Source organism: Canis lupus, chromosome 29 (genome assembly GCF_048164855.1).
Source record: "Canis lupus baileyi chromosome 29, mCanLup2.hap1, whole genome shotgun sequence".
In the NCBI taxonomy this organism is placed as follows: domain Eukaryota; kingdom Metazoa; phylum Chordata; class Mammalia; order Carnivora; family Canidae; genus Canis; species Canis lupus.
This window is the reverse complement of record NC_132866.1, coordinates 26,522,282-26,541,057: the sequence shown is the minus strand read 5'-3', so window position 1 is coordinate 26,541,057 and position 18,776 is coordinate 26,522,282. Positions and strand designations below refer to the sequence as shown.

The 18,776-nt window shown below is 51.5% G+C and overlaps 2 protein-coding genes across 17 annotated transcripts in view; one reads left to right on the top strand and one right to left on the bottom strand.

Annotated features, from left to right (window-relative positions):
- Positions 1 to 883: 883 nt before the first annotated feature.
- Positions 884 to 17,954, bottom strand: PITX3 (paired like homeodomain 3). 7 transcript variants are annotated; one of them, XM_072805552.1, is made up of 6 exons: positions 15,555 to 17,954; positions 14,645 to 14,717; positions 4,936 to 5,196; positions 2,743 to 2,872; positions 2,376 to 2,578; positions 884 to 1,824 (listed from the first exon to the last, which is right to left on the bottom strand). In XM_072805552.1, the coding sequence occupies exons 4-6, from the start codon at positions 2,858 to 2,860 to the stop codon at positions 1,237 to 1,239; spliced, it is 909 nt and encodes a 302-aa protein (XP_072661653.1). In that variant the 5' UTR covers positions 2,861 to 2,872; positions 4,936 to 5,196; positions 14,645 to 14,717; positions 15,555 to 17,954; the 3' UTR covers positions 884 to 1,236. The 7 variants fall into 7 exon arrangements, with proteins under 7 accessions (XP_072661653.1, XP_072661650.1, XP_072661652.1 ...); XM_072805549.1 differs by lacking the exon at positions 4,936 to 5,196 and adding an exon at positions 10,068 to 10,187 and having other exon boundaries at positions 15,555 to 17,953; XM_072805551.1 differs by lacking the exons at positions 4,936 to 5,196; positions 15,555 to 17,954 and adding exons at positions 10,068 to 10,187; positions 15,381 to 15,548.
- GBF1 (golgi brefeldin A resistant guanine nucleotide exchange factor 1) overlaps positions 15,530 to 18,776 on the top strand; it is a 121,158-nt gene continuing 117,911 nt past the window's right edge. For 7 of the 10 annotated variants that reach the window (XM_072805534.1, XM_072805533.1, XM_072805532.1 and 4 more), the window contains exon 1: positions 15,530 to 15,794. The gene's annotated coding sequence lies outside the window, so the exon portion shown is untranslated. The remainder of the gene's footprint in view (positions 15,795 to 18,776) is intronic. The other 3 variants (XM_072805537.1, XM_072805535.1, XM_072805536.1) reach the window with 1 other exon arrangement.

Below are 18,776 nucleotides of genomic sequence, written 5' to 3'. Positions count from 1 at the left end.
TATGAAGGCCAAGAAGGCCCTGGGATAGGGGTAGAACTGAAGAGGATTCCCAGAGCTAAATTATTTATATTTCTATCCAGAAATCTTCTTGCTCTATTTTTAAAAAAATATTTTATTTATTTATTCATGAGAGACACAGAGAGAGAGAGAGAGAGGCAGAGACATAGGCAGAGGGAGAAGCAGACTCCATGCAGGGAGCCCAATGTGGGACTCGATTCTGGGACTCCAGGATCACGCCCTGGGCCGAAGGCAGACCCTCAACTGCTGAGCCACCCAGGTGTTCCGCTCCATTTTTAAATTAAAGATTTCAATGGGTCTTTGGGGACTTGGGGGGAGGAAGACTGCTGTGATGGGAGAGGGCTGCTGGGTGAGAAGCCTAAGATGTGTGGAAAGATGAGAGGCACACACAAGAGACATTCAATAAGAATCCTAGGCCTGATAGGCACTTAATAAATGTCCGTTACAGACCAGAATTTTATTGCTATTAGAGGCCCAAGCCCCTCATAGGAACAGTGAGAAACAGGTGCAGAAAGGTGGTGTAACTTATCTAAGGTCATAAGCTTCCTAAGTTGCAGAATTGACACTTGGCAAGTAAGCGTTCCAAATTGGACCTTCCAGTTATCCTCCATGAGGCCACGAGGTGGCACCGCAGCACCAGCTTTGGCTGACACCAGCCAAGTAGCTAGTTCCCTAAGCCACACCTACATATTTGCACGCAGGTGCGCCCCTCTGCTCCAGGTATCCCCCAGCTTCCCCATCCTGGTGTTGGGAACTGAGAGGGGACTGAAGCCCTAGAAGCCCGGGCCCTCACTTTATTCCTGTACACAGGCTCTTCCTTAGCCACAGGGGAGGGAGCTCAACCGCAACTCTGAATCATCAAGCCTTTGGCAGTCGGCGCACGTTTATTTCGTTTATCTTTGAAAATGGGGGAGGGGAGTCTGGAGAAGGCGGGGTGGGCCAAGGGTCAGTTGGCCCCCGGGGAACTGGTCCCTGTTCCTGGCCTTAGTCCCAGGGGCGCGGACTGTGTGTAGGGTGTATAGGGCCCAGTCCACCCCTCAGGGCCGGCAGGGGGAAGGCTCTCTCCTGAGCTGGCCACCCACCATCCCCCCCCACCCCGAGCTGCCCCAGCATCCCTCTCAGATCCCGGGGCAGGGGCAAGCCAGTCAAGACGACCCCAGTCCGGGGAGTCTGTAAATTCTCGCCCCACCCTCGGGGATGGTCGACGGACCGGGCCATTCATACGGGCCGTTCAACGGCGTACTGGCATGGACTGAGGTTGGCGGCCGGGGGCGGCCCGGGCACGGCGGGATAGCTGAAAGAGGCGTGCTGTTTGGCCTTGAGCCTCAGGCTGGCCAGACTCGAGTTACACGGGTCCCGATATACGTAGGGGGAAGAGGCGGCTGCAGCGGCTGCAGCAGCGGCCGAAGCGTAAGGGCAGGACACTGCCCCGGAGGACACTGCGGCCGGAGCCAGCCCGGGGGGCCCCCCGCCCAGGCCCTGCAGGGCCCCGGGCCCTGGCACGGTGCCCGGGGCGGCCGCGGCCGAGGGCACCATGGAGGCGGCGATGGAGCTGGGTGGCGAGAAGACGGGCTGCGAGGCCAGAGGCCCCACGTTGACCGAGTTGAAGGCGAACGGGAAGGTCTTGGCAGCAAGCGGCGGGCCAAGCGCCTTGGGTGGCCAATTGCCATACGAGTAGCCGGGGTACACCTCCTCGTAGGGCGGCACCAGCCCCCCGAGTGGCGCCGCGAAGCCGCCCTTGCACAGCTCCGCTTGCTGGCTGCGCTCGCGCTTCCGCCACTTGGCGCGCCGGTTCTTGAACCACACCTGCGGGCGTCGGAGAGCGGCTGTCAGGGCCGGAGCCGGGCGGGGTCAGCGCGGCTGGCGGCTGGGTCACCGAGACCGGGGTTCGGGCCAGCGCCGCGTGGAGGATAAACACAAGTGTCTGGAAACGCGATGGGGCAGCGTGGAGGCTGCCTGGCTGGGCGTGGGGGGAGCGCCCCGAGTCAGGGGGCTGAGATCAGGAGTGGACGGCAGGGCTGAATCGGGAGCAACAGGGTCTGGACGCGTAGGATGGGGTCAAGGAGGAATGAAGAAGACGAGGGACAGTGCGAGGGGGCGTGGGGAGAAGGAACGAGCCACCCGTAGTGACAGGGCGGGGGGAGTCAGGGCAGAGGCTGGAGGCTAGTGCGAAGGAGGCCATGCGGGGCAGCAGATGGAGGCAGGGGCACGTCGGCGTTAAGCCCGGGAAAGGCAGTCAGGGCAGAGGCACAGGGCTGGCTCCAGGGCGGCTCGCTGAGCGGCCAGTGAGATGGAGACTGGGCTGGAGAGGGCGCGGGGCAGAGGGAGGGTTGCGGGGCGGGGGCGGGGGGGCGTACCCGCACGCGGGCCTCGGTGAGGTTGGTCCACACCGCGATCTCTTCGCGCGTACTCATGTCGGGGTAGCGGTTCCTCTGGAAGGTCGCCTCCAGCTCCTGCAGCTGCTGGCTGGTGAAGTGGGTGCGCTGCCGCCGCTGCTTCTTCTTCAGCGAGCCGTCTTCTGGGGAGCCGCCGGGTAGCGAGGCCGAGGCCTTTTCCGAGTCTGGGGGCCGAGGTGGGGGCAGGTCACAGGGCGCCCAGGCCTTCGCGGATTCTGCGGCTCGAGGACCTCCTCCACCCCCCCCCACCCCCTCACCCCCGCCTTCCACTCCCAAATGCCACCCAAGGAGGCACTGAACTGTGATCTCCGGTAGAGGGTGCGCTCACCGCTGTGCTCCTGGCCCTTGCAGCCGTGTTCCGGGAGTGGCGGGTGGGGAGTGCCCGCATCTGACAGCGACAGGGCCGGGCTCCGGGCCTCCGCCTCGCTGAGCAGGCCAAACTCCATGGAGGGAGGACTCTGGAAGGGAGAGAAGGCACAGACCATGTTGATGGGGTTAAAATCTCCCGGTTATCCGGTTCTAGTACTGTTTCCCCTCAGGTTCACTGCCCCTTCCTCAGCTACCAGCACAAAGCTACCCCTGTGTGGAGTACCCTAGGATAGAATAGGGAAACAGCAGCCTAAGGGGAGAAAGGTGTCTACCCCGGGGGTTTTATGCACAGATATGCATACTAGATATTTATCGAATTAGCTAAGGAAAACCGCACCATTGCACACCACATACTGTATATCATATCCTCTAAAACTTCAGTTCCCTCTCACATGTATGTCCATTATCCCCACAAATTCATACATGCCCCGCAACCAATTATACCTGAACTCAGCCTGAACCTCTGTCATTCACCCTCCAGTGGGACAGATTAGATTTTGAACGAAGGCCCATGTGTCTCGCATAAGGATAATCCCTGCTATTATTTATGAATACATACTATATGCCTTTACCTCACTATCTCTCTCCTAACAAGAATGCATCTGTATTAAATACTATCACCCTTGTTCAGGTGAGGACACAGACTTGAAGTAACCACTAAGGCCACAGAGCTTGTAAGTGGTAAAACTGGGATCTGAACTGGGTCTGGGGAAACTCCAAAGCTAATGCTTTTTCTTCATTTGCTTTTTCAAATTGTGTTCCTTGGGGCCCTACCCAGAAATCCCTTCAGGGTAGAACTTGGGGCTAGCAGAGAGAGAAGCAGGCTCCATGCACCGGGAGCCCGATGCGGGATTTGATCCTCGGTCTCCAGGATCACGCCCTGGGCCAAAGGCAGATGCTCAACCGCTGAGCCACCCGGGCATCCCAGGAGAGTATTTGAAGAAAGGGTTCCAGGATCAAAAACAAGTTTGAAAATCCCTAGGCTTGGGAACCCTGGGTGGTGCAGCGGTTTAGCGCCTGCCTTTGGCCCAGGGCGCGATCCTGGAGACCGAGGATCAAATCCCGCATCGGGCTCCCGGTGCATGGAGCCTGCTTCTCCCTCTGCCTGTGTCTCTGCCTCTCTCTGTGACTATCATAAATAAAAATAAATAAATAAATAAATGAAAAAGAAAATCCCTAGGCTTTCTGGCCTTGTCTGCTTCTGTGCCTGCCCAGACACACGTCACACCCTTACCAGTTCCGCTCTTTCCAGCCTTTACCAGCACTCCCACCCCGTACCCCCAGCAGTAGATGTGAGCTTCTTCTTTTTTTTTTTAAGATTTTATTTATTATGTGAGAGAGTGTACACAATAGAGAGCATGAGCGAGCACCAGGAAGGAACAGAGGGGGAGGGAGAAGCAGAGTCCCAGCTGAGCAGGGAGCCCGACTCGGGGTTCGATCCCAGGATCCCAGGATCATAACCTGAGCCAAAGGCAGCTGCCTACCCAACTGAGCCACCCAAGCACCCCTAGATGTGAGCCACCCTACCACCCTTACTCCTTATCCCAAACCTTGCTTCACATTGCTCAGGAGACAGCCTGGGTCCCTCTCCAAGTCTCCCCAGCAGGATCTCCCTTCCTGTTAGCTCTCCCAAGCACCCTCTGGTGGGATGAGGAGAAAGGGGCTCTAGTGAGGCTCAAGTACTTTGGATGCCTCTCCCTCAGAGGAGAACCAACAGAGGCTATGTACAGAGGAACAGGGGTGAAGAACAGGGTAGGAGGGGTCCATCTGCCTCTCCATTAACAGGGACTTAATGCCCGCTGTGCAGGGTGGCATTAATGTGGTGGATTAGCCTAGATTGAGACGTGTGTCACTTCACTGTTCTGAATTTATAAGGAGCCTTTCTCAGGGAGGCGCAGATGGGCAGCGGCCTGTATTTGCACATGGTAATGCCCCCATCGACCAGCTGAGAGAGGACAGCTGCCCCCCCCAACCTCTCAAGTGAGAATGGGGGTGCAACAGAGGTCAAGGCAGGAGGTTGAGAAGCAGTCCCTGTTCTTTCTGCAGGGAGAGGGGTCTAGACCTCGGGCCTTTTCCTAGGGTTGGAGAGGCAGGACTAAAGGAAACCCAGGAAGGAGAGAAGTCAGGCTAAGGGTGGGGAGGTTCAGCTCACCTCCCCTTCCAGGTCTGAGGTCAGGAGTTAGTGATGCTCTGATAGAAGGGAGATGCCCTTGGATGAGACCTGTGGCAGCCTTGAGTAGTAGTTCTTCCCAAATAGTTCAAAAGGCTTAGAACTGAGAGCTAGAAAAAGGGGTTCTCTGAAGTCTCCTTTTACTTCATACCCAAGATGCTCTTGAAATGCAAACCATGCTCATGGCTTTTCCAGAGGCCATGAGAGCAACACCACTGGGCAAAGAGGGACGACTGGGTTAACCTGTAGGGAAAACTAAATCCCATCAGTGCCATTTGTCTTTCCAGTCTGCCTTGGCTCCGGATTTCCAGTATTCTGAACTCCCCTTCTCCCTTCCAGCATTCCATACCTGTGTTTCTGTTTCACCCTCTATTGCAGGGTGAGGAGAGATAAGAGCCAGAGTAAAAGATGAGGCCGAGAAAGCAGAGTTCAGGCTATGTATTCCCAGAGACAGACAGACACACATGGAGACACACATGGGCCCCCACTCAGACAAAATAAGCACTTGGACTTGGAGCTAGAGGCATACAAACACATACTCTCCCACACATGCTCTCCCACATTCAGGCAGACAGACCCACACCATTACATAGTCTCCTCTCTCTGTGACAGGGACAGCTGCCTTGGCTGTTTTGGAGCTAGCCATTACTCTCCCCCCCCTTCCTGGCCCCTCTGAACCTCAGCTCTCAGTCCCAGAACTAAGGACTCTGTGGGGGAGGAGGAGGCCAAAGAGGCCAGAGGAGTGGTCTATACTCTGGCTGCTGGGGGTAGCCTGTTGTGCTGGGTGGGGAGAAATCCAAGGGAAGAGGATGGGTTGAGGGTAGAGGGTGGAAACTGCCCAGGCCCCTCCTAGGAAAGTGATCTCATATAGCCATAAGAAATTAGGTTTGGAAACAAAAGATCTGCGTTCATGTCCTGGCTCCCCAACTCACTAGCTCTGTGTTCTTGGCAAAGTGCTTTACCTCTTTGGACATGTTTTTTCATCTCTAAAAGGGAGATCATACTCCCTTCCCTACCTACCTCTGGTAGTGCTCTAAGGTTAAAATAAAACAATGTAAAAATGAGTGGGGGCGAAAAATTCTATCCAAGTTGCTTTCTTCCTCTCCCATTCATTAAACAGACGCTGAGCATTGAGTTAGGCACTAAGGATAGAGTGGTAAGATCTCATCCTTGTGTCTGCCTTTGCTTGAGTTCACCTTCCTAGACTCTGTATCTCCCAGTAAAGAATTCCTCTGGTGAATAAAGGTGAGTATGCTGCATCTGAGAGTGGGATGCAAAGGTGTGTTGTGAATTCTTTGCCCTGAACATAAAGGAGGGCCTCGCCAACAAGGTAACAGCAAAATGGGCAGAGTTACTAAAGCCAAGAACCACTGGTAAAGGGAAGAAGGAAGACTTCAGGCTCTTGACTGGGGTAGTAATAGTGGAAAGAGGTGTTGAGGCCAAGAAGAGCCCTGCCTGTGAAACTGAAAAGGCAAGAACACCACAGCCAGGCTGGTAATAGAGAGGTAGAAGGTTGGGGGACACAGGCCTCCAGCAGACTCCTGACTGGGTGGGCTAGCCAGGCAGAAGCTGGGGGCACCAAGCTGTTGTCTGAGCTGGAGACAGGCTGGCTGAGGATTAAGCTCCCCCAAACTGTTGAAAGTCAGGAAGCTAGGGAGTTGGAACTGAGACCAGGGGCTTTGCCTCCCTCAATAGGTCTGGAAGCTGCAAGATTGGTTGATGCTGGTAGGAAATAGCAGGCAGAACCAAAGAAAGTCAGGAGATAACAGCGGTGCTGAATCGAGCTCTGAGAGGGGCTGCTGGTCCCCACTCCTGCCTTCCTGCACACCTGACTGGGGATATATAGGACAGGCTCCATGATGTTAGGGTGACAATCCCAGCCCTGAGGAGAAGAAAGGACCTGCAGGTGTGCTCTGATTCTGAAGTATAGGCTGGAATTACATCATGGACTGCAGCAAGAAAAAATATTCAAGATATATTAAGGTGGAGAGCAGAGGTTATCACAGGTCAAAGAGGTCATAGAAGGCAGGCCATGGTTTCCAAGGAAGCCAAGCTTACAGCAAGAAGGCAACTTGTGTGCCCACTTTCACCCTGATGCCAAAGGGGCAAATCAGGGCCACAGCCAGAGAGTTCCCAAGGAGTTGCAATAATAATACCCAGGCAGGAGGTGTACCCTAGAACTGAGATGGAAGAAAACCCCTGAATGAAGAGGAAGATAGAAAGGAAGGAGTCATAGTGCTCAGCAAGTAGCAAGTTGATGATAGAATATATAGAATATAAACCAGGGCCCTTAACTAGCATGGAACCTGCCTAGAAACCTGGATCTAAAGTAAGGCCCTTAGGTTCATTAGGGATGCTGAGCACCCAGACTGTCTGGTCTGCTGAGCTGCAGTAAGTAAATGGGAGCAAATGAAGACAGCTGTAGATGAGGCTCACAGCTCCAAGAGGAAACCCTAAGATTTAAGTGGAGGCAGCAATGATTTGATGCAGTATGTATCAAGGGATAAATTAGGGATCAGAGAAATGGGCCCCCACACCCACCCTTTCCTTCCTTTTTTCCTTCAGCAGGTGTTAGGTGCTAAAACAGAGATGGTAAGGCACAGACTCTAACTTCTAGGAGCCCACAGTCTGGGGAGGCAAACAGGGTGGACAATGATGGGCTAAATGGGCATAATTCTCACATTGTGGGGGATCAGAGAGATGGAAGCCCATGTAAAGTGGTATCAAGTTATGGGGCTCAGAGAATGTAGCACATGACAGAGCTGGGAACTGGGGAGGCAGAGAAGGAAAAGAAGCTCCTAAATAAGAGAGCAGGACTGGGAAGGAGCTGGCAGGTTCAGAGGGCAACGGGCAGCCTAACTGAGATCATAAGAGAAAAACAGGTCAGGCTGAGGGAGTCTTCAATGAAGGGCATGGGGTGGTGCTTCAGGTTTGATGGAGTCTAAGTTAAAGCGTCTCCAGCTTTTCCATCAAAAACAGCTATGACCAGTAAGAAAGAACATCACTCTAGGAAACTGGAAGCACAACCTCAAACAGCTGCCACTACTACGAAATTTCTTTGAGATCTCCAGCCTTCTGTTCAAAATTGAAGCAAAATTTCATTCTATTCCATACTTACGTATATTTATTTTAATATAAAAAATAAAGTTTTCTCTCCAAATCTCCAAGGGACATCTTCAAGTGACATCACCACACCAGGAAGATGGGCCATGCAGCTTCATGCCCCTTATATTCCTGTCCTGTCTGCTCCTTTTGAGAAGCCGTACTATAAGCAGTGGGAGTCACTGGAGGCTTGTAGGCAGGGGAGAAACATAAGAACATCATCTCTGGGACCTTTATTTGGCTGTGGTGAGCAGAATGGATTGGGCAGTGGAAAGGTGGGAAAGGGGAAACTTTAACTACAAAGTGTAAGGAATGCCCCCAGGGAAGACAATGGAGAAGGAGTGGAGAGAATTTTGAAAGCAGCTCTTGTTCCCCCCCACTGCCTATTTCTTTGCCTTTCTGTTTCTACCACTCTCATCAGGGGTCCCTGTCCATGACTATGAATGGGCTAGACACTCCAGGTAATCCCAAAGCTCAGGACCTAATGGATCTTTCAGGTTAGCTGCCTTCTTCCTCCCCATACTCTAGGATGCATCATTTAGAGTGAATGGAGAAGAAAAGATGTGAGTGGCTCTGTCCCTCTCTCAAGCCTATCCCCAGCGCAGCTCCAGCCTGCCCCCCTCTCCTCTCCTAGACCTGTGTCCTGGGCCCATATTCATATCCTTGAGCAGGAGGCAGACAGAGATCAGATCAGGATATTTGGCCTGGTGGAGGAGTTAAGCATTTGGGGAACTCCCTAGACCTCTTCTTGAAAAGGAACAGGGGTAATGGCTGGCATTGGAAGCTTGGGATGGGGTATTCCATCTGTCACTGAGAATCTTCCTATGTCTGATCAGGGGTGCTATCAGGTTTCTCTAAGACTTGAGACCCCTCCTTCCAAACAAAGATTCTGTGGTTACAGGGGACCTACTTACTTATTTGGTGCATCTCCATTTGCAAAGGGCTTTCAAATACATGATTCCATTTAACTCTTAAAACCATCTTGAGTAACAGGACTATCCATCCTCATTTCACCTCCAAGAAGATAAACTTGTCCAAAGTGACACAGATTGAAGAGACTCGAATCCAGTTCTCCTAAAACCAGAGTCTAAGCTCTTTCCACGCCTTGCCTCGTCTACCCCAGCAGCCATTTGTGGTTCTGACATGCACTGATCCTCCCAACCCCTGGAGGATTCCATTTCTACTTCCTGCCTCTACCTCCTCTCTGGAAAGGAGCTCTGGAAGTTTGCTGCCCACAGTGTGCCAAGGAACATTTTCCTATTCATCTTGAATTTGCATCACCCCAGTTCTATAAGACCCCCTCATCTCCCATTTCAAGATTTGGGGAACAAACAAATCTGCTTATCTAGGCCTTTCATTATTTGTGGGTGTCCATCCTGTCTCACCTTCCAGAGGCCTAAGCTTTGAAGTTTGCTCTGTGTAGCAGCCCCTGGCTCCCTATTTGGTGGATCATTCTCTGTCCCTTCTCTGGGTCCATAACATTCTCCCTAAGAGCCAGTGACCAGGCATGCACTCAGCTACATGGTTTTATGCGAGGATGAGAGAACGTTCTGTCTTTTGTTTCCACTCATCTTCATTATAATGCCATTACGCCTTTTTGGCAAATGCAGAACTTTGGGCTAAGGTCTTCAGGGAACCATCTGCAATGCCTTCTCTATTCCTTTCCTGACTTAGACTTTAATTTCACCCATAATTTCAGTGATTTTCAAAGGTGATGGGAGCACAAGCCCCTGAAAAGGGTATCAGAATATGGTAGGGTTAATTGAGGTATACCTTTATATTTATCAAAAGGGAACAAGGACAAAAAAGGTTGAGAAACAATGTCCTAGCCAGTGATAGGCCAACTTTAAAATTAGGGAATGGAGGTGAGAGTGTGGGGAATACATATTGTATGTCATTCATGGGTGGGTGGTTAAAGAGGTTGAGACCCACATGTTTAAATTGCTAAATACATCACCTTGCACTTATCTCATGAAAACTCAGTGTCCAGCTGAGTTGTTTTGCTCACTTACACAGTCTGGGAAAGTTCTCTCTTCTCTGTTCGCTTTAGCGTATCTGGGCTCTGGTTAAAGAGTTGGGGTCAGGGTGGGTGGTCACTGTATGGGTCCAAGGCAATCAGGGCCCTTTCCCAGCTACAGAGAAAACAAAAGGGACAGTTGGGTCGGGCTGAGACATCCTTCCTAACCAGACTTGGAGGGCCATATAGGTCCCATGTTGACCCCAGAGTCTGGATTCCATGTATTCTCCTTCCTCCTTCCTCTCAGCCGCCAGGATGGCATTGGCACTGGTGGGGTTGAGAGAACCAAAAGGGAAACAAACCCACAGGGTTTGCTTTGCTAAAGGGCTGCAGTTTTCTCTTTGGGCCTGGGCTCCTGCCTCTTGCAGGGAAGGAGCCTTTAGCCTGCTGACACCCAGGTAGGAATCCGGGGCTATCTGGTCAGCAGTATTGAAATTAGGGGTTGACGCTGAGTTTGTGAGGGAACTGAAGCTGTTAGGGAGTTTTCTGCTGGATTCCTCCTTCCCCTCCCATTGTCCTTGTGGTTTGTTTTCCCTTTTCCCTTGTCTTCTACTAGCGGTCCTACTATTGGCTTTCTCTCCACAAATTTGGATTCTAGAAGTGCAGGGTGATGCTCAGATCTAGTATGGGTTGGAGAGGGAATGTCCTCCAGTGCCACTGCACTCCAAGGCCAGGCCTTTACTCTCACTTGCCTGTTCCTGGCACCCCCTGACCCCCAACCCACAGCCCCTAGGAGCAGAAACTAGTTTGCAAAGTGTGAGCTGGGATTTGAGGCGACCCATCACAGAGAACCCCACTGCACACGCAGCAGCTGGGCAAGGCGCGGCCGGGTACATGGACATGCCACTCGGCCAGGGACATTCTGTCCGCCCCTGCCGGACACAGCGCCTGCTCCGGAGAGACCCACCTAGCCTCCCCGGACATTCTGTCCGTACTGAGCCCCGCACACTGCGGACATTCCGTCCAATTCCATGCGGCTCCAGGCCGGGACCCATGTGGGCCCTGACACCCCAAGCTCGACATGCCAGCCCGGCCGCCTAGTCACTCGGGCTTCCCAGCTTCGGCCCTGCCGCCCGCACAGCGGCTGTCTGACCCGGTCGCAGCCAGGCTCTCCCCCTCGCTCCTATCCGAACTGCGAAGCGGCTGGGAAGAGAAGCGTGTGAGACTCACCCCTGCTCCCAGCCCCTAGGGTGTGAGCCCTGGGCGAGGGGCGTCCGGAGCCGCCAACTGCCCTCACGTTGTGTGGCCGTCGCCAGCTCCCCCCGCTGGCCAGGGCCTCGGCAACCCCTTTCTCTCCCTGGCTTGCTGCCCCGCGCCCCCGAATTCCAGGGCGCTTTCTGGTAATGATTTCCCGACTCTACTCCCTGCTTCGCGGAGCTCCTGTCCTGGCTCCATGTCTCTGGCTTCCCTCCGGATCCCCTGAGTCTCCGTCTTGTGTGTCCCCCGAGTCCCGACGCTGAGTTTCCCTTTTCGTAAGTCCTGGCCCCGGGTCTGCAGTACGCTCTCCCAGGCTAGACCCGTTCCCCAGGCACTGTTCCGTAGTTCAGCCACCCAGGTCCTGTTCTGGGGATCCCGAAGTTCGGCCGTGGCCCCTCGGCCCCATGAGCCCCTGCCCCCGCATGGTCAAGCACTCACAGTGAGTCCCGCAGCAGGCAGGCTCCCGGCAGCGGCGGCGGCGGCGGCAGTCTGGAGGGCAGGCAGGGGCCAGGGGCCGGGCACCCGGCCGGGGTGGGGGCCGCCCCCCTGCGCCCGGGCCGCCGCTCCGCTCCGGCGCTCTCCGCCTCGCAGAGGGAGAGAGTGAGCCTCGCGGCGGACTGCCACCCCCCGCCGGCGCCCATTCACTTTATGGCAGCCCAGGGCGCCCCCAGCCCGCCGCGGCCAGCCTCGCGCGCCGGGCCCCGCCCCCTTCCAGCTGCGCCGCCCAGGCTCCACCCTTTCCAGCTGTGAATTTTCAGGCCCCGCCTTCGGGGGAGGGGTCCGGCCGGCGCGCCGCCAAGAAGCCCGCCCCTTGGCCAATCGGAGGTACTCCTCAGCATCTGGGCCACGCCCTTCCCCACGTGGCTGAAACCTAGCTGAGCAAGAGCGTTTTGGCAGAGTCCAGCGGGCGAGAGTCTAAAGTGCCCGGAGGCCCCGTGGATGCCGGGCCCGGCGGCAGAGAAATGGGGCCAAGCCAACACCCTGAGCGGTGTGTGCAGTGGTGCTGGGGTATAGGGCAGCCGGGGCGCCACGTGGGAGGGCGCACGGGCCGGGAGAGGCCACCGGGTTTCAGCGCTTGGTTGCCGCTCAAGTTTCGCAGATTTTCTCCACTTGTCGCTGTCTGTCTCTCAGCGCTTTTGTTTCTGCTCCAGTCTTCTCGCATATTGACTTTTTCTTTCCTGTTCTTTCTCCTCCGCCCTTTTGCTCTTGGTGTTTGTCCCTCTCCTTCCTCCTCTGCCACTTTGAAAGGCTAATTTATCTTTCTCTGTGCTCCTCTTTTTCTTCACATCTTTCTTTTTTCCTCTTCTCTGGCTATCTCCCGCTCTGTCCCCCCACCTTTCCTCTCTTCCAAGTAAGATGGCTTCGTGGAGAAAGCAAAGTTTGGAATGAGGCAAACCCAAAGCAGCATTCTAACACCAATGTTTTAACCCTCCCACCATCACCGTGTGACCTTGGACAAGTAACTTAGCTATCACTCCTCTTCTCCCACCTACATCTCAGAATTAAAGGAAGCACTCGCTGGATGTCAGGACTTATGCTGGGCACTCAGGCCTGGGTGGCTCCCCCATTAGTCTGCACCCTTGGTTTGCCCAGGCTATGCTCTCCCAGCCTTAATAGGGCTAACTTCTCCCTGGTGACACCAGATTCAGTCCTGTGGGCAAGGTGTGGGCTTGGTGCTTGCTAGCTAGGGAGTTGCAAGGGACAAGACAGTTGTCCCAAGAAACATGTGGAGTCAGACTGGGTAGCTAGGGTTACCCTACTTAAAACCCTGCAATGGCTCCTGATTGTCAAGATAAAGGCTAAACTGCCTAGGCCAGCATACAAGACTTTCGGCACCTGACACCTGACCTTGTCTTGTTGTTATTATTGTTGTTAAAGCATGGGGACAGGACCCATGGGCAGGAAGAGCTGCCTGGACCTGATCATGTCTTACTCTCCAATCTCCTGTGGTTTCCTGCACATCTCTGGCCTTCTGACAGTAACATATTTCCAGTCTTCATCTTGCTAACTCCTACTCATTTTCCTAAGTTCCAATCAGGTTTTATTTTCTCTGAGAAACTTTTCCTGAACTCCCAAGGTAGCCAGATGTCTAGCTTCTTGCTCCCATAACCCTCTTACACATACCCTCTATTAGAGGTCAGCTTATATGATGTCCTCTATGATTCTAAGATTGGGGGGGGTAAGTACTATGTCTTCCCTTACATTTCTATTCCTAGGCATAATGTGGGACTCAGTACTGAAATCTAAGAGGGAGATGTTCTGCCTGGTAAGACGATGGGCATTGTAATCTTTCTCCTCCTCATTTGTCACACAATCCCATTCATGCTTTATTTTTTATTTTTAAAAAGATTTTATTTTTAAGTAATCTCTACACCCAATGTGGGGCTCAAACTCATAACCTTGAGGTCTAGAGTTGCATGCTCCATTGACAAAGCCAACCAGGCACCCCAACTATTCATGCTTTTTGGTTGATTAATTTTTGGAGGTATATGAGAGTGGAGATGAAGAGGATAGGGAGTTGTGGTCCAACTAGGATATTCCAGTTGGCTATCCAGGACCTCTCAATCTGAGACAGGCCCAGAAAACCAAATCCCAGTTTTCAAATGAAAGTGGAAATGGTTCAGGGACCCCTTGGTGGCTCAGCGATTGAGTGTCTGCTTTTGGCTCAGGTTGTGATCCCAGGTCCGGGGATTGAGTCTCGCATCAGGCTCCCTGTAAGGAGCCTGCTTATGCCTCTGCCTCTCTCTGTGTGTCTCTTGTGAATAAATAAATAAATCTTAAAAAAAAAAAAAAGAAAGAAAGTGGAAATGGCTCAGGTGTACTGTGGAAAGAGTTACTAAGGTGGTTGTATTTCTTCCTCTGACTCTGTTTGGGTGAAAGATCTGGACCCAGAGTTCAGGAGCCCAATGTGCAGGTGCAGGGAGCTGCTGAGTTCTTTAGGTCTGATGTTCAGTCTTATGGGCTCTTCAAATTAGAGGAATCTAGAGGATCCCCATGTTACTATGGGGTTAGGTATGGAGTTTCTCTGGATTTGGGTCATCCATACATGGGAAGAAATGGAAAGTTGGTATCTTTTTCTACTCCCTCAGCAGTCTCTTCAGGTCTGCCCAGACACCTGCCCAGTAGATAGTCTGAGAATTCCATCATTCAATCAGCAAGGAGAAAATCCATCCTTCTTCCCACACACTCTCACTTCTATGTATTCTAAATATCCTGGCAACTCTATCATCTCTTGCAAGGGGAGAGACCACTGAGGGTAGAAGAGTGAAGACTGGGGTGGGCATCTAGTCCTTAGTCTTCTCAGCATTTCCAAGGCAAACAGGAAAGGCTTCAGTTTCCTGTCACTGGTGATGTTGGCTAACCCCCCATGATTACCTGTTTTCCAGGTAGGTAAGGAGCGTCCAAGGCTTAGTACGAGGAGCAGAGCTGGGAGTCACAGCTTGATAAACTAAGGTGTAAAAGATAGTGAGAGGCAGTGAAAAGGAGAGCTGGACTGAGGGTGAGGAGACCTGCGTTTGTCTATCTGCTCTGACGCTAACAAGCTATGTGAACCTGGGGGACATATTTTCACACTGGGACTCGGTTTCCTCCTGCTCTGTAAATTGAGACCTGAATCAGAGATCCAAGATTACTGCCTCCTCTCATTTTCTCTATTTCTGGATGATAGGAATGGGGCACAAGACACAGAGTTGGGATGGGACACGCACGTGTAATGAGAAGCTAAACAGGGCAGGCAGCCGGGACGGTGGGGGAGGGGAGGTTGGAATAGATTGAGGGACCGGTCCTAGGACGGACAGAACCCAGAGATACCTCGACAGTAAGTGATCCTAGGTGACTTTGATGGGGGGGGGGGTGGCCGGGGGTGGGCAAGGGAGGAAGGTGGAGGGGAGTAGGGTCGCCCGCTCAGGCTCTCAAAACGAACCCCGCCCCGTTTCTAGCAAATCATAGTTTTCCTCCCCATAATGCCCAGCAGCCACTGCTAAGCCGCGCACTGCAACCGAACTCTACCTAACTCCACCTCTCTAACCGCCCAGCACAATGTCTCATTTTTATTGGCTTCTGTAACTGTCACTCAGAGAATCCTTGTATCCGTTGGTTGTCCCCTACCTACCCTTTTCTTTCCCTTGTAATCTCGCCTCCTTAGGCTGTACCTGCCCCCCTCAGCCAGCTTCCTTCTCTGATTGGGTATACGGAATGCCACTTCTCACGACACAAAGCTATGATTGGCTGTGCGCGCCAGGGCTCGCGCAGTTACCAGGCAGCGGGCTAGACTGAGGCTAGTTACCACGTCAGTGAGCTGACAGGGAAGGTAGCCGGCTCCACCGCTCGTTCCGGCCGAGTCTTCCTGGCAGTCTGTGCGCTCTCTGACTTCGGTCTCAACTCCCAGGAATCGGGCTCCTTCCCTTCTCCCATCTGCCACCAGAGCCGGGAGAGTCGCTTAAAGACGCCTTCGGGGCCTGGGCTGGACATGAGCAGCGGCTGCGGGTCCTGGGACTAGGCCCCGCCATTTTGGATCCGCTGACAGGTCAGCGAAGTCTCTTCTTAGAGTTCCAGTGTCTTGAAGGCCGCCCTGACATCACCATAGGGAATGAGGGGAGGAGGGCCCTTACGTTGGACGACGTGGGTGGGTTAAGGACGCAGGGGGAATAATGAGACAGGGAGAGATTGTTGTGGGAGGGAACTGGGAGGCATGCAGGGGGCAAAGGTCAGGCCCCTGCGGCTGGAGGGGCGACTTGAGCTCTGACTTCTGATCCCTTTCGGGTGCCCGAATCTTTCTTCCTGTGTTTCCAGGCTTAACTTAGCCTTCAGCTCCCCTCTTCTAAAGCTTTCTGTATCCTAGAGAGCCCAGTCCTCAAAAGCTGAAAGCAAACCTAAGGAACGTTGTATCTACTTTTTAGGGTTGATTTTTAGACTTTAGGTATGAGAGTCTCTGCAGATCCTGTACAACGTCCACTTCTGTGTGACTGCCTCGTTAATACAGCTGTGAACTGCTTCATTAATACTGGATGATGAGCTAGTGCAACCTAGACTCAGGTAGTGAGAAGAGGTGTGGAAGGATTGAGGCCAGTCTTACGGAGACCTGGGCTAAGAGAAGACTTTCCACTTCTGGGGTAGCTCACTGCCAGTCTGTGTCTGTATCTAAACACTGGACTTATCTTCTGAGACTCTTTCTTCCTTTACACAATCTTTTACGGATATTATCTTCTGGTGTATGTTTTGGTTGGCATTTCCCCACAAGGTCTTCTCTTCATTTGGCCTAAGGAGACGTTTAATCACAAGGGAGCCACTCTATTATGACATATTTGGCTGAGAACAGAGAGGGAGTTGGGTATTGGTGAAGTTTGGTACTGTTGGCCTATTATTTTTAGCGGGTAAAAAGAGTCATGAAAGATGTTCAGCTAATTTAAAAGTGGTAGAGTCAGGGCAGCAGAGTGAATGATGGAGCATAACTCCCAAGGAGTAGTTTATGGCACTGTAGTGACCTTTGATAAACTGCTATATTGTAAAACTACCCAAGGGTAAAGAGTGCCTTCAGAAGTGAGGAATAGTGTGGTGTTTTTTAATGCACAACATAGAAATTTTTATGCCTTTAGTTCAGGTATGTAAGGCACTTCTCTGGGCCATATGGGAGGATACAAAGAGAAAGGTCTGTTTTGGGATTATTCTGTTTAATTTACCCACGTCTTAAAAGCAGTAGCATATATGCAATAGCCTACCTAGAGCATAAGGTAAGGATAAGGAGTATCAATTTAATGCCTTTCAGAAAGCAATGGACACTCAATAAATGTTATCTGTACCAAGGATTAGTTGCAGTATGTGATCCTGACTCGTGGCCTGGTTCTGGCCTTGGCAGTCAGGATTTTGCACAGTAAGGTAGTGACAAGGAGGATCAAAACCTCACTGTGTTAGAAGGAAAAACTATATGGGATCTACAGGGACTAAACTCAGTTTCATCCTACCTAATGCCCTCTGCCCTCCTGAAATTGTGTGTGTGTGTGTGTGTGTGTGTGTGTGTGTGTTGGTGGAGAAATAGCATTTTTTGTATTTATTTGTTTAAAATAAGTAGGATGGAAGTGGTCCAGGAAACAAGTTTGTATTTTAACTTGCTGATCTAAGTTGCAGAATTTCTTAAAAAAAAAAAAAAAAAAAAAAGGAAAGAGGCTTATGAAATGACATAGCCTAGGAAGTATCCAGGTTTGATAACTTTTGCCTTGTTCACCTGGCTTGATGTGCCCTGTTGAGCCCTGTTGAGTTGATAGACTTTGCATAATAGTAGTCTAGTATTTCAGTAGATAGTATGACCAATCCGGCATCTTTTCAGTTGGGCCCAGAGGTGACTCACACATCAAAGATTTCCCTTGTCTTTACCAAAAACTCATTTTCTAGGTAGGAATAGTTTTTCACCTGCAGCCCTCACCCCACATCAGAAAATTTGTTCTTCTTTTGTATGTCAACCATACTCTAATTTAAAAAAAGAAAAAAGAAAATTTGTTCTTCTTCAAGACTTGAATTTGAGCTAAATTGCAAACGTGGCTGTAGATAGAACCTTCTAATCTTTTTTTTTTTTTTTTTCCCAAGGGTAACAAAAGTACCTTCTAATCTTGACAGTGATGCTTATTGGCTCAGTAGGAGCTCAGGTTGTAGACACATCTCCTCATGAGTAGCCTGGCATCAATCCCAGTTGAACTCTCAGTTCTCAGAGCTTCACTACTGTTTTACTTCCCCAGTGTTCCAGAATGCAGGATCTTATTATTATTAAGATAATAACCTCACTGAAAGGGTACTTTGACTAATGTGAGCAGTAGAGAGGTAAAAGATTCAGCTTCTGCTTTTAAGGAGACTCACAGTATTTATACAGTACTCTCTGAAAGGATCATCCTAGTCTTTGTTTGCCACTTCTGTTGATGGATCACAGTCTGTCCCTGTAGTTCGGTGTGACTAATTAGAATGATTCTGCTGTTCGGGTAATGATGGAGTTGAGTTGAAGGGAGAAGGGGAGGTTTGTTTTATCATCACGTTGGAAGGGCTTGTGCAAATGTAGTCAGCAGCTGTTTGGCTTTTATTGTTCTTTTTCTGTACTTCAGTATGTTCAACAGCAGTTGTTTAATTAAATGAAAACATAATAGAGCAATGTGTTGATTTGGAGCCCCAGTCATAGTGGAAGTGATCATAGAAGTAACAATTTATTAGTATCATATAAACCAAGGATTGCAAACTTAAATGCCTGAGTATCAGGCAGGTAATGTAAATGAGTGAAGCAAGCCAGGTACAAATATATTAGGATGTAGCGGGGACTATAGTGTACTGGAATGTGGGCACAGTATGACCTGTCTTCCTATTTTTTCAGGAGAAACTTGAAATTCAGATCATTGTGTTTTAAACTCTTGGCAACTAGTTAAAGTCTTTTAAAGCCTTTTTAAAAAAAATTTATTTATTTATGATAGTCACAGAGAGAGAGAGAGAGAGAGAGGGAGGCAGAGACACAGGCAGAGGGAGAAGCAGGCTC

Excerpts from the sequence above, each read along its gene's own strand:
- PITX3 (XM_072805552.1), bottom strand. The coding sequence starts at position 2,860 with ATGGAGTTTGGCCTGCTCAGCGAGGCGGAGGCCCGGAGCCCGGCCCTG. Across the intron at positions 2,579-2,742 it reads CAAGGGCCAGGAGCACAGCG|ACTCGGAAAAGGCCTCGGCC; the intron begins GTGAGCGCACCC and ends CTCGGCCCCCAG. Across the intron at positions 1,825-2,375 it reads TCACCGAGGCCCGCGTGCGG|GTGTGGTTCAAGAACCGGCG; the intron begins GTACGCCCCCCC and ends CGACGCCCGCAG.